The following is a 15,203-nucleotide window of genomic DNA, read 5'->3' as shown; positions in this document are numbered from 1 at the left end:
AAATTCATGCACAATTTGACAAATTTTTGGAGATGAATCGATTTCAGAACTTGTTTCGATTACCAAATTTTTAACAGTTTGTAAAATACTGGATGCAAAAAGTGCAAAAAATATTCTCGCGAACCGGATTCGAACCAGTGACCTAAGGATCTCTGCCATTTTAACCCAACTACAGTCCTCCGCTCTACCAACTGAGCTATCACGAGATTGGTTATTTCCTTCACAATTTTTCCTCCTACTTCAACCCAGCCTCGCCCAATCTCATTTAAGTACATCTTGAGTTATCTCTACATTATGCAAATCGAGCTGGGTTAAGATTAGTAAATGAGATTTGATATGTCTCACTAGGATTCGGGTATAGTTCAGTAATATTTAATAGATTTGTAATATATCGTTCGCTTCTCAGTATAATTACTGGGTGACCTTGGGTCACCTTCACCTTGCGATTAAATGAAAGCAGTATGAAAATCGACCTGAGGAAAAGAAAATTGCTACATTTTTCTGCAGAGTATAAGTACCTGAATATATTCTATAAGATTCTGCAGAATTTGACATTATATTTTAACATTTTTAAGAAGACATTGAAAACCATTGACCAATACATGCAACGAGAGAGAGAGAAACTTTAAAAAAAATTGAAATATGAAACGATGAGGATTTTAATGAAACCATTAAATATTTTGTTTTTCGTTGCCTTCCTCACTCACTATTAGCAGCGTATCTGCGGAAGTCGGGGGGGGGGGTCATGGGGGGTCATTTAAATTCAGAAATAAGAGGTGTAGGAAATTATTAACATGGGCAAGATGCGATTTTTCAGAATTTATTTATTTATGCCATTATTATGCTGGAAAAGGGATCGATTCTCACTAAAATACAATACCAATCAAGACCAACATAAATCCTGCAATTTACATATCCGCACAATGCAGTTTTCAATTATGGATGCAAACAAAAAGCTGCTGTTACACAAAGAATCCTGTTATTCTTGCTACTTACATGCTTTGTGTAGTAATAAATTGTGAGTGTTGAAACTGTAGGAATTTAGAAAGGTGATATGCAAAAGTGGAGCAAATCGTACGTAATCTAGGTATAAGTTATATAAAGTTAAGTTTATGAGTTATAAAGCCAGTTAAACTTCACAGTTGACAAAATCGATGGGATCGAGGCGATATAGAAAGTTGGGTTGGGCGAGGCTGGGTTGAAGTAGGAGGAAAAAGTGTGAAGGAAATAACCAATCTCGTGATAGCTCAGTTGGTAGAGCGGAGGACTGTAGTTGGGTTAAAATGGCAGAGATCCTTAGGTCACTGGTTCGAATCCGGTTCGCGAGAATATTTTTTGCACTTTTTGCATCCAGTTAAGACTGCAAAATTCCTGCAGAATCACTCCATACTTTTTTTGAAAATGTGGAAATCACCCTCAATTTTATCGGATATGCATTTGCTGAAAAATTCAGGATTTTGAGACTATTAAAACTCTATATTTTATCCTGTTTTAATCGGCTGTTAATTAATTTAAGTCATAAAGTATTTAATTTATGCATGCAAATCGACTAGAAACCCAAAAATCATGCTCAATTCATGTAAAGCGACTAATAATTTGGTTAAATTTAAAAAATTGAAAAAAACATACATTTCCAAAATCTGTAACTTTTTATAAAAACCCAAAAATCTTCAAATCTGCACCAGCAAAAATATTTTCCATTCTTATCACACAAGAAATTCGAACTATTTCTCAGAATAGGGAGACAATTTTAACATCCTTCAATTTCATGAGCAGGTTTTATTTTATTTTCTTCTTCAAACTAATTTCCCCAGTAAAAAATCATAATGCTTTCAGTTTTTGTAAATATGTAAATATGTAAATGTATGTAGGTCGTTATCCATGGTGCTTATCCTATTCGTGGTTATCCATCCTCATAGCGTTTGGAACACTGCCGTAGTAATTTTCAAACACCATTTTCCCCACCATGACCAAATTGTAGAACTCCTGCGTCACAATGTTCGACGTGGGGATGAAAACTTTGACCATTTCGGTCACGTTCAGCTTCAACGTTTTCGCCGCGTCGAAATCCGAATGAACAGAGGTGACGAATCTGAATCAAATTTTGAAGAAATTTTGAAGAAAATTGAAATTTTATACAAATTCTTTTTTTAACAAAAATGTACAAATTTTCCCCAAAATTAAAAATTATTTTTCCGTGATAAATGATTTTGCAAAGTTTTTCTTCTTTCGAAACTTATGAAATATTTGGGATTTAATAAAATTATGGAATTACGGGAAATTAGGTACGAATTTTAGAATTATTTTGAACTATGAATTTGACAACGTCATTTTAAACTTTGGTTCTAATGTTTTTTTTGTATAAAATTATGAATTTCATGAAATATGGATTTGAACTTGTATGAATTTACGTATGAATTTGGAATTATTTAAAATACGTACCGAAGGACAATGTACCCTTGCAACAAGTACATCAAAACCTCCAAGGCGAACCAGGCAAATTCCGCGTCAGCATATCGCTTCCGAACCCAATACTTTTCACCCGAACAGAGTTGTCGTTGCAGCAGGAAGAAGGTGAACTAGTAAAAAAATCCGGATTTTTAAAAATATTTGAAAATTTATCTCAGAACTGGATAACTCATTGCCAAAATTATCAAAATCAGCACATTTTGAATCGTTTCTCGACTCTGGGAATTTATTTTAAAATTCATGATGACAAATTTGTGGGGCAGGTCGTTCCGAATTTTTTAAAAATATACTCCAGATTTTGGCCCTTTTTGAAGGAGGAGATCTCAAGTTAAGGAATCCTTCAGAAAAATTGGAACTCATCGAAACTGGCTCAAAAACTCGACGCCATTCCATTAATCAACTCACTGACTGCAAATTTGTCGTCCAGAATTTTAAAATAAGTTCCCAGAACCGAGAAATGATTAGCCTTGCTTACCACAAAACTTCCCACCACGGCGTACGTCACCCAAAACTTGCACATTGCCATATGTAGGTCCACTCCGATCCTTGTAATTGCCAGAGACGAGACGAGGATCACCGACCCCAACGAAGTCCCAAAAAAGGACGCCAACAGCATAACGTTTCCAAGCTTATCGATCCGAATCTATGAAAAAATCACCTCAACGTAACGACTCATCATCAAAATCAGCACATTTTAAATCATTTCTCCGCTCTGGGAATTTATTTTAAAATTCTGAACGACAAATTTGCCCTCAGTGAGTTGATTAATGGAATGGCGTCGAGTTTTTTGAGCCAGTTTCGAGGAGTTCCAATTTTTCTGAAGGCTTCTTAACCTTGAGATCTCCTCCTTCAAAAAGTGTCAAAATCTGGAGTGTATATTTTTTTAAAGTGGGAACTCCCTTCTCTACAAATTTGTCGTCCAGAATTTTAAAATAAATTCCCAGAGGCGAGAAATGATTAAAAATGTGCTGATGCGTCCTACGTTAACTTGATTTTCCTCATCAACCTTTGAATGTCTCGTGAGCAACCATGCCGCCACGGAGAAAGTCACCGCGAGCGTGACATTGACCACGATTTGGTGCATCGGGTCAATTTCGTCGCCTGGTTTGGTCTCGTGGGCGTCATTCTTCTGTCCCCGAAACCAGTCCAGGATGCTGTTCATGGTCGACATGGATGCCGTCGTGAGCCAAAAACCTTTCAAGGCGGGCCACCCTTCTCTTTTCTGCAGTGCCCACTCGTACTGAAGTTCCAGGGAGAGGAAGACTCTCTGGATAAAATTTTGAAAAAAATTTCGAAAAATTGAAAAAAATCTGTACAAGAAATTTCGCCCCACAATTTCCAATTTTTTTTAAATACCGCGATAGCAAGGGAAACATAATTCACAGGGAGTTTCCATCCAAATCCGAGCAGAAGGGTGAGCGTCATCCAGGTAAGAAATTCAAAACTGTGGTCCAAAGAAAATTGGAATGAATGCAGAAAGTATGTAACAATGGAGGTCTCCCAGCGCAAGCTCTCCGATTTTGGGCAAATTAGTGTCAATCGATCACAAATTTAATTAGGATGAAATTTGCGAAAGACGCGATCTCCCAATGGGCATGTTTGGCGCAGATATTTGCATCCGAAGGGAAGAAAATACGTCCTAAAGTCGACAAATTTTGCACTTTCCAAATTTACTGTGCGTTTTCTCCTCTTTGGATGCAAATATCTCGGCCAAACGTGCCCATTAGGAAATCGTGTCTGTCGAAAATTTGATACTAATTGAATTTGTGATCGGTTGACACTAATTTGCTCAAAATCGGAGAGCATGTGCTGCGGCGAAACTTCCATTGTTAATGTGATTGTTGCTTATTTACCAAAACACGACAAGTCCCCCTTTCCAGGTCCGATCCAGCACAAATTTCCGAATTTCGGGGCTGGAAATTTCAGAAAAATTAAACAGAACTCTTCCACAGCAAACATAATTTTATAATAAATGAAATACGGAATCGCTAATGGGTTAAAAAGTGGTAAAATTTATAATTTTATAAATTTTCGTACACCACGAGTGCCGAGGTGACAAGGGCGATGACCAAGACCCATTGCGCTTTTTGAAGGTAGCGATGCATCACTGGAAAAGGAGCACGTGACATTCGAGTGGCCCACGTGCCGGAATTGTCCACCGTTTTCCAGGACGTCCATTTCGCGTAGAGTTTGTCCTTCAAAGTGGCTTTTTTGGTATCGCCGGATGCAGCGTGTTCGTCTTGGCGTCGGTGCGGTGAGGAGGACGGGGGACGATTCGTGGGTGGAAAATTCCACGATTCTTGTCCGTCGCTAGTAATTATCCCACTCATCTTGGCAATATGGTTTCAAAATTGGTTGGAAAAAAATGCGGATGAAATTTCGAAAATATATTTCTGAGGGATATAATTTCCTCATCAGGGGGAAAATTATGTTGCGATGCGACATGTAAATACGTGAGTAGAAAATGTCAGATTAGTCTCAATTTGCCTCAGATAAACGAATTTTGTATGAAGTATCGCGAGTTTCATGAAAATTCTGAATATCAGTTTGCCTCGTATAAAAAAATCTTCTTCATTTTTCTGGAAATTCTTAAATCTCAATTTGCCTCACGTGAAAAGTTTTATCTCAAGTCTTATGATTTTACTGCAAATTCTGAGTCTCAATTTGCCTCACATAATAAATTTTATCTCAAGTTTGATAACCTTATTGAATATCCTGAATCTCAATTTGCCTCACATAACAAAATTGTATCCTAAATCTGATAATCTTACTACTGAATCTCAATTTGCCTCACTTAACAAAATTTCGTAAATTTTTCTCAAATCTTACGATTTTTTTCAAAATTCAGAATCTATTTTCCATCTAAAATTCAACCTCCAATTTGATCCACATACTTAAATAAAAATCATTCAATTGGGACAATAACCTATGATCATCATCGTTAATTAATTATTACACGGTACGACGCATTTATTTCTTGGCATGACGAGAAACCACCCCAAAAACCATATGCACTTGACACTTGACGAGTTGATTGATTGGTCAACGACTACGACGCCACGACGCCACGAAGGCAAGGTCGGTAAATCAATCTCCTCATCATGCGTGCCAAACAGGGTTTCGGGCGCACTTAAATATTAATATGTTTCCGGTGCAAGAAACCACTTGCAAGGAATAAGGAGGAGAAAGTGGTTTCTTGCAGGGAAATATTTTGACCTGCAAGAAACTACATCAGAAACTTAATTTCTTACACTTTCTTACAGTTGCTTGCACATATTTCTTGCATTTCTAGCTTTGCAGTGCAAGAAATAAGTGCAAGAAAGTGTTTTTTGCAGCTATTTTGACCTGCAAGAAATGTACAGTGCAATAAATTTCTTGCCGCGCCTATTCCTTGTACGGCGCGTGGTTAGATCATGGCGCTCATTTCTTGCACTTCCTCCCAGTTTCTTGCACCTCGCATTTCTTACTTTACTTACGTTGTAGTGCAAGAAATTTAGCAAACCTTGCAAGAAATAACGGCAAGAAATAGGTTTCTTGCAGGGGAATATTTTGACCTGCAAGAAATGCACGGCGGAAGAAACTACCCACCTCCGCTATACTTCATAGAGCGCATATTTCTTGCACTTTCTTACAGTTTATTGTACCTATTTCTTGCATTTATAGCTTTGCAGTGCAAGAAATAAGTGCAAGAAAGTGTTTCTTTGTAGCTATTTTGACCTGCAAGAAATGCAAGAATCTACGCCCCGCCGTTTTACTTCATATGGCGCGTGGCCAGATGGCGCTTATTTCTCCCACTTTCTCCCAGTTTCCTGCACCTCGCATTTCTTGAATTGCTATGCAAGAAATGTAGCAAACCTGCAAAATGAAACCAAACCCTGCCATCAAACTTTTGCTTGCTTTGATTTCAATCACGACAACGATCTCGATCTCGTTTTTCATGTCGTTAATAAATATTTGTAACTCTTGCTCTTGTTTAAATTTAAGTGAATCATCGACAACAAACAAACAAATATTGAGCCAATACTTAATTATCCATCAATTAAGTTTAAATGAGAACATGCACATAAAATATTTTTTTATTTCGACACTTTATTGCGTATTTTTTAATGAATTAATCAACTTCGATGCCGCTATTGTTATTTTGGAGATTCAATAATGAGAAATATGTTAAAAGATATAGTTTCTTCCTCGTGTCATATTTTGAATTTAAAAATTTGAACTCATCCCGGAAAATTATTTTTATTGTTATTTCAAAATTATTGTTATTTGAAAATATATTTTATTTATTCCCGTTACTGCATATTTTTTAAATTGTAATGAATTTATTTAATCAACTTCTATGCCGTTAATGTTATTTTGGAGATTCAATAATAAGATATATGTTAAAAGATGAAAATTTCTTCCCCAAGAAGCGTCAAATTTTGAACTAAATTTCATCCAGGAAATTGATTTTAATTTTTTTTCGATAATTTGAAAATATATTTTGCTTATTTCTTCACTTTATTGGATATTTTTTTTTAAATTGTAATGAATTTTTTATCAACTTCGACGCCGTTAATGCTATTTTATAGATTCAATAATACGAATGTGTTAAGAGATGAAAGTGTCTTTATCAAAACGGGTCATATTTTGAAGTTCAAAATTTGAACTAATTTGAACTAAATTTGAACTAAATTTCATCCCGGAAAAAATTTTATTTTTTTGTCAATAATTCGAAAATATATTTTGTTTATTTCTTCACGTTAGTGCATGCTTTTTAATTGTAATGAATTTATTTAATCAGCTTTGATCCCGTTAATGTTAATTTGGAGATTCAATAATATAAATATATTGAAAGATGAAATTTCTGACTCGCAGAATGTCAAATTTTGAACCAAATTTCATCCCGGAAAATTTTTTATATTTTTTCCAATAATTTGAAAATATATTTTGTTCATTTCTTCACGTTATTGCCTATTTTTTAATTTTAATAAATTTAATTTTGATGCCGCTAATGTTATTTTGGAGATTTAATAATAACAACTATGTTAAAAGATGAAAATATCTTCGTCATCAAGGGAGCATATTTTGAAGTAAATTTCTTCTCGGAAATTTATTTTATTTTATTTTTCAATAATTTGAAAAGATATTTTGTTTCTTTCTTCACCTTATTGCATATATATTTTTTAATTGTAATGAATTTATTTAATCCACTTCCATGCCGTTAATGTTCTTTTATATATCCAATGATTAGATAATAATTATTAACAGATGAGAATTTCATACTCGTAAAGTGTCATATTTTGAACTAATAAAATTTCTTCCGGAAAAAAATTATCTTACAATGGAGGCGCAAACCATGTTCAGCCCAGATGATTTTTTGACCATGTTAGTTTGGAAGAGCAAGTCTCTAGAAACAACATTTGGTTTACCACTTGCGCAGAGGCGCAAAATTCAGCAAGTTATGGGCGCCACAAGTTCGCGAAAAATGGTCGAGAGTGAGCTCGCGCTGGACCTTGCATCAAAAATCATGCGTTTTTGCTAATCTTGTGGCGCCCATAACTTGCTGAATTTTGCGCATCGGTGAGGCGTCAAATTGACCCAGTCATATTGACCCACGACAAATTGACCCGCTCATATTGATCCAACGACAGATTGACCCAATACCATATTGACCCAGCGACAGATTGACCCGGCACCATATTGACCCAGCGACGGATTGACCCAACACCGTATTGACCCAACGACAAATTCGTATCTGCGCAAGTGGTGAACCAAATGTTGTTTCTAGAGACTTGCTCCATTGTTAGAAAATTTTTAATTTTTTAAAATAATTTTAAAATCTTCTATTGCAATTTTTATAAAATTTAGTACTGAAGACATGGAGAATCTTACTTTACAATCTTGAGACGTAATTTTTTAATCTACAAATTAAATGCAACGTTAATGTCAGTAAGTTTAACGGGTGTGAGAAAGATGACAAAAAAATCATGCCTGCATTTGGTAATTATTTATTAGCTTCCGGGAATTTAATAATTTCAAAATTTTGTACTCAAAAATTTTACATCTTGATTTAAATTAAACCACCCAATTATCTACTGCATAGTTATCATGCAATTTACACTACAAATTAAATGCAACTTTAAAGTCAGTCAGAAGCCAATTCTATTTTGAAATTCAAACAAAATGCAAATTCTATTTGAAATTCAAACAAAATGATAATTCTATTTTGAAATTCAATCAAAATGCAAATTCGATTTCGAAATTCAAACAGGTGCAAAGTTTTTTGCAGTTTTCTAATAAGTTTTTTTATATCGCTCAAAGAATTACTTATGAACAAAATTTTATGATTCTGTACATTTCGTTAATACCACTGGATCTCTGTACCTGAAAAATTGATTACATACACTTTACTTTTCAAACATTAAAATATGGTCGTTTAATTTGAACACTTTTTCATACAATGTTTTAATTTTGATTTGATTTTTGATCCATCCGAACCGAACCGAATCTTTCAATTTAAAAAATATTCGAACCGAATGATTCCATTCGGATGTACACTTATCCATAACTGTGATAACCAATGATAGGATTCAGTCAGCAATATTGAGTAAATTTCTTGTAACCTGAAAAAAGAATTTGCCTATAATTTAGTTTAAATATGGGTTAAATTTAATGCACCACCGAATAAGCTGAAATTTGCCATAAATTTTAGCTGAATTCGCCACCGGATGAATTTCTTCCAACTTTAGCCTTTTTTGCCACCGATTTAGATGGTGGTTACCACAAATTTAGATGAGCTGCCATCACCATATTTCATGACGATAAATCATGGGTATACATGTTTGTAAAAAAATATAATCACAATAATCTCAAGAAATCATACTAATTTCCTTATCGCTGCATGTACCTATGTATATATTTGTATATCATTGACTAGACCAGGCAGGAGAAGTGATCTTTTGGCTGGTCATCACTACTCTCACAGCCGTCCTACAGTTAAAATATATCTATCTGATCAACGTTTTTTAACCCAAAGAGATGACGTGTTCGCAAGTTTTTAATTGGACCAGTGATACCGAATCCTCTCTTTCTGAGGAAAATTCTACTAAACTTTAGAAACTCAAGCCTAGTTGCGTCTATTTAATACTCCTTTAGAGAGTAGTAGGATATCCGACGTAACACGTGATGGCGTCGGCACATAAAAATAAAGCGCATACATATATAAATTAAGAGTTTAACGAGGAACAAGTAATGTAATGCAACAAGTCATTCTTGTCTTGATTTGCGTCTTCCTTCTTCTTCTTCATTCATTCCTTCATTCATTATTTACACACAAATTCTGTTGTGTTACGCAACTGATTTCATTTCATTTCACGAAAAAGTGAGACAATTCTGCTCTACAGTAAATTATCTATCGTAATTTGTAATCTCTCCTCTGTTTGGGCAACAACAATTTTGTGACAATTTTCATCCAAACTTGTCACGTCGAAATGTCACTCATCTCATCTCTTCGCAAATTAAGATGTCACAAATTTAAATATGAATTACTTATTTTTGTCAACGCCGGAGATTAACGTGAGTAACGTGTCAAAAGAGATACATAAATCTCATCCGGCAAGTTAATCCGTGGGCTTAAATAGGTGCCAATTTTTGGCATAATTAGTTCCTTACTGTGCGTCTTAATTAACTTTTTATTTATTTCGTCGTGTCCACGTAATTTTAAATCGTGGACTTGAGTTCTTGTATTAATTTTGTATTTTGAATTGTGGACGTGTTCTTGATTTCATTTTTTTTACCTTGAATTGTAAAAAATTGACCTTCCTGTTCCCACCAGATTTTAGGATGTGAAAAATATGCTCAATAATTTTTTAAGGCTGCACACACCCAACTATTTTCTATCTTGTGGACAAATGAGCTAATTATGTAACGCAATAAAAAATAAGTAGTGATATTTTGCCACTAATTATTTACCCCATTTGGTAAATTAGGATCAAAACCAAGCCACAAAACAGACCGTCATTAAATATTTTGTACTATCACCTCAAAAATGCAATCAAACGCAGCCATGCATTCTTCTTGAGGTGTCAACAATTCAGGCCATCGCTATTCTTCAAAAGTGTAATTACCACACAAATTTCTGAAGGAAACGTTCAAATTAAAATCGAATTAAAGGAGGATTTTACTCACAGATTTTGCCAGAAAATATGAAAAAATAAGTAAGGCAAGGTCACTTCTGCTCTCATCTTTCATCGTGTATCGATTAAGTCATCCTTTTTTATTGCAAAAAACCTGCAAGAAGTGATTAATTCTTCTTCCCCATCGTCATTTTTATTTATTGTGTGTCATGTTTTGTTATGTCATCAATTTCATGAATAACGCGTCAAAATCGTCAAAATCAGGGCTTAAAAAATACGCATCAAATTTAAGAAATAAATTAAAACAAATCGTGACGGAATTATTTTTGTGTAAAAAATACATAAATTCATAGTATTTTATTGGTATATTTCATTGACAAAATTCCACAGATAAGATGAAATCATTACCAATAATTTGAAAATTTTGTGCCATGTTTCTTTGTTATGTCATCAATAACGCGTCAAAATCAGGGCTCAATTTTTTACACGCATGAAATTCAAGAAATAAATTGGTACTTAAAAATATTTGAGTAAAAAAAATCGTGACTGAATTATTTTTCTCTAAAAAAATACATAAATTCATATTTTATCAGTAATTATTTCTCATTGACAAAATTCAACAGATAGGATTAGGATATGTAATCATAACTAATAATTTGACGTGTACATAAAAAAATGTGGATTCCAACCATACGCAATTAAATACCTGAAATGACACACATTGAAAATATTGCCAATTCTGACAATGAACTATATTTTGTGTACCATGCATTTGATGCACGCCAAAAAATTCAAGTCCACAATAATAATAATAAGATGACAAATACATAATTCGTATAATTTCACTATAACAAAAGCCAAATTATTTTTACGAGACTCTAATATCATCGTCACGTCACGTCACGTTATCCGTCTCGTCGTTGTTGTCGTCAATTGCCAATAAATTGGTCAAAACTCATACACTCAAATTATTTATGAATGAAATAAAACTACTCAATTTAAGTAGTAAAAAATCTTGCCCACGTAAACTAACGGCAAATTCGTGTGCATATTACATAATCATGTGGACTCCTACATAGGCATAATCTGCACAAATCTGCACACCTTTTCTAAATTAAATCATCCCAAATTTGATACCGGTCGGACGTCTCGTCGCCGTCGCCACTACCACCACCATTGTCGAATAAATTTGCATTATGAAATTTGCATTATCGCCTATCCAAAATAATAATATGCACCTGACACACATACTTTTTTTAGAAAGATTGACATCCCAAATAACAGCAGGATTCGAGAGAAAAAAATTGAAATTTCACTCTCCCTCCGTCCGTTTTATTTAAGTAACAGAGACCTAATTCAATTTAATGGGCTGATCAATGTCGTCGGAAAATGTGCACGCTTAATTTTCCATGTATGTCCACACATGACGCAAAAAAAGGAACAAGTCCATTGTCAATTTTCTTCTCAGAAATGAATTGGTTTAATAATAGAGTTAGAATTTGGCTTGCGTAAATATGTAGATAAATAGGAGCATGCATAAAAGTAATGATATGGGATCGGTCCTATTGTTGGTTTGGGTCTCCTTTTACGTATTGCAGTTTTGTTGGTTAAAAGCGTTTTAAATCCTGTATAATGAATCATTTACTGGTAATAAATAGAAATTGAATCATGACGAGGAGGCGCAGGACGCGGAAGGGTGGGGACAATAATGTTAGTCAAAATCAGGACATTTTTAATAATATAATTCTGGAAATCTCAATTTGCCTCACGTGTGTCTGTCCAAATTATGAATCTCAATTTACCTCACGAAAGTTCATATGCATAAAAATTTTATAATTCGGTCTCAAACTTATACGATTTTTCTGAAGATTTTAAATTTACCCAGATGAAAAATAAAATCAGCACATTTTTAATCATTTCTCTCCTCTGGGAACTTATTTTAAAATTCTGGACGACAAATTTGTAGTCAGTGAGTTGATTGATGAAATGGCGTTGAATTTTTTGAGCCAGTTTCGATGAGTTCCAATTTTTCTGAAGGCGTCTTAAACCTGAGATCTCCTCCTTCAAAAAGTGTCAAAATCTGGAGTGTACTATTATATTTTTTTTTTAATTTGGAACGACATGCTCTAAAAATTTGTCCCCACGGTTCCGCAGCCCCTGATGAGGACCACACCGCACCATTTTTGTGGTTTGGTTGGATAATTTTCTAAAGAAAATCTGTATTGAACTTGATGCAAAAAAGGGCCGCGTTTATTTTCATTGTTCTTGAATTAATGTGTATATATACTTGTTTCGTAATTTTTGTAAAATATTCATTTAAAAATTTTCGTTACAAATTTACAAAATCATTCCTGATAAAATTCCAAGTATCAATTTAAAACAACAAATTTGTAAAATATTCATTAGAAATTAAAAATGAAAATATTTTAAAGTTAAAAATAATGTAATATCTAAAATGCATTTTGCTTTATATGTAAATTTTGAATTAAAAAATTATTCATGGTAAAATTCCAAGTTATAAGTACATACAAAATATTTAAAATTTGCAGCACAGCTCGTTTCGAAATTATGTATTAATTGACACATTTTGTAACATATTCGTTGCAAATTTAAATAGGTTTTGTTTAAAGTTAAAAATTTTAAATGATTTTTTTTCTTAGAAACTTTGCACTTTAAAAATACTAATGCTTGATAAAATACGAAGTCATACAAAAAATCTTGAAAATTCTACGTCCTCCCAATAAATCATTACAATTCTAATTAAGAGAACAATACAATGACAAATTAATTAATACGCCTGGGTCACAATTTTCTTGTTCCTATCTTAATCTTATTATTTAATTGGGTTTAATTTTTTTAAGACAGAAAAAATGAAATTAGTTCAAGGACACACACACGATTCGTAGGACTTCTCTTTCTGATAGGAATTGAGCATCCTTTTCATACACATGTGGAAATTAATGTAGGTAAAGTTCAGAATTTCTCATGACAATTTTTTTCCCTTGATTGTAAATTATTCCCTCGTAAATAAATCACATTAGATTCAGGTATTTAATTTAAATTTAAGGGACACCTTATTTATTATGCAGATTATTAATATGACATTCAAAATATGGTGAAAATATGTGAGAATTAATTTATGGTGAGGGTTCAGACGTCAAATTAGACACGATCTGTATTGTTTTTTGGGGGAAAAATTAATGAAAATTAGCTGGATTAGTTATTATGTAGATATTAATACAATGTGCATTGCAGTGGCCGCGGAAGCGTGGGTGGGGACAGAGGGACAATGTCCCCACGGTTGTTCGATGTCCGCATCATCTGCCCATGTTATATAAACCCGTCCCTTCCCCTATCCTACAATGCTAACGTCCCCACAGCTTCCGCGGCCACTGGACACATGGCAAAATATAGCGAAAAGTACTAATTTATGGCAAATTATTAGCAAGGGTTGGGACGTCAAATTTAATGTGTATTGTTTTTTTTGGGGGGAAGAAATTAATAAAATAAGCTATACATAGATTAATAAGAAACAATAATCGTATCCAATGTCACATTTTTTTTAAATATCAGGCCAAGATAACATCATGAATGACACATTATTATGTAATTCTCAATGCGTGTGAATTTGTATGAATTGAACTAACCAACGACAATGTAAAGGTAAAGTAACGACGAAAACACGACCAAAACAACAATTACCAATTTCTTACTACTAGTTACTACTCTTTTAAAGTGAGTAATTCATCATAGATCATCTCAAATCGAATTGAAGATCCATTGTCAAAGAGTAGTGCAAAAAATGGCAAATCTAGCTAAATATGTATTGTTATATGTTACACACGGAAATATTTAGCCTTAGTTTTAGCTTCTTCTTTAAATTTGTATTGTATCATATCGTGCGGAACAGATCAATAATTCAGTTACACAAATTTGGCAAAAAAGAGACAAATAAGAAGTAGATAAAGTAGGATATAACCACCACTACATCAAATTATTGTACTATTATGAAACTATTTTATCACACTTTAATTCAATGTCAACCCAATTAAGTAAGTAACCGCGTAGTGCAGATAAAGATGCAATTATGTACGTACATACGTATGTAAAGATACGCATGCCATAATTTCCACTCGTATGTAGTACTTGTCGCGTAGTAAACTATGTAAACTAAGAAATAATTATTCGTAATCGATCTTTACTTACGTATCTGGGTATGTAGATATGATAAGATACCCATATTTTGTTAGGTTTACGAAAATACAGTGTACCAATCCAATTCCAGGAAATATAGTTCCGGAAAACTTGAAAGTTTCTGGGAACTTGGTCATCCACATCAAAACTTTGCTTTTTTGCTGTTTTTTTTTGCAAAAAGAAATCGCAAACATGCTGTTGCAAACTTATTGTTATGCATGTATGTAAAATATTCGCATTGTTAAGCAAATTTAAGATTTAATTTTAAGTCTAGGAAATATAGTTCCGGAAGAGTTGAAATTTTCTGGAAATTTGGGCATCCATTAAGCAAAACTTTGGGTTTTTGTCACTCTTTTGTAAAAAAAATTCGCACACGCTGTCAAGTATGTATTTATTGTTTATTGGATCAAGTGCGTAGCGTAC

General features: G+C 33.7%; 1 protein-coding gene and 2 non-coding genes across 3 annotated transcripts; 1 reads left to right on the top strand and 2 right to left on the bottom strand.

The window, feature by feature from the left end:
• Positions 1-114: 114 nt before the first annotated feature.
• Positions 115-206, bottom strand: Trnay-gua. Its single transcript is given in 2 exon segments — positions 115-150; positions 170-206. It is a non-coding gene; the product is annotated as a tRNA-Tyr (tRNA).
• A 1,030-nt stretch (positions 207-1,236) lies between these two features.
• On the top strand, positions 1,237-1,328 carry Trnay-gua. The gene is given in 2 exon segments: positions 1,237-1,273; positions 1,293-1,328. It is a non-coding gene; the product is annotated as a tRNA-Tyr (tRNA).
• A 454-nt stretch (positions 1,329-1,782) lies between these two features.
• On the bottom strand, positions 1,783-5,036 carry LOC110861356. Its single transcript, XM_022110465.2, has 7 exons — positions 4,507-5,036; positions 4,323-4,382; positions 3,826-3,913; positions 3,476-3,736; positions 2,945-3,112; positions 2,443-2,579; positions 1,783-2,092 (listed from the first exon to the last, which is right to left on the bottom strand). The coding sequence occupies exons 1-7, from the start codon at positions 4,797-4,799 to the stop codon at positions 1,894-1,896; spliced, it is 1,206 nt and encodes a 401-aa protein (XP_021966157.2). The 5' UTR covers positions 4,800-5,036; the 3' UTR covers positions 1,783-1,893.
• Positions 5,037-15,203: the final 10,167 nt, after the last annotated feature.

This window comes from Folsomia candida, unplaced genomic scaffold (genome assembly GCF_002217175.1).
Source record: "Folsomia candida strain VU population unplaced genomic scaffold, ASM221717v1 Fcan01_Sc040, whole genome shotgun sequence".
Lineage (NCBI taxonomy): Eukaryota > Metazoa > Arthropoda > Collembola > Entomobryomorpha > Isotomidae > Folsomia > Folsomia candida.
Note: the sequence above shows the minus strand (reverse complement) of the source record. Positions and strands in the feature narration are given on the sequence as shown.

Excerpts from the sequence above, each read along its gene's own strand:
- LOC110861356 (XM_022110465.2), bottom strand. The coding sequence starts at position 4,799 with ATGAGTGGGATAATTACTAGCGACGGACAAGAATCGTGGAATTTTCCA. Across the intron at positions 3,113-3,475 it reads TGCTCACGAGACATTCAAAG|ATTCGGATCGATAAGCTTGG; the intron begins GTTGATGAGGAA and ends ATTTTTTCATAG. Across the intron at positions 2,093-2,442 it reads CAAGGGTACATTGTCCTTCG|ATTCGTCACCTCTGTTCATT; the intron begins GTACGTATTTTA and ends AATTTGATTCAG.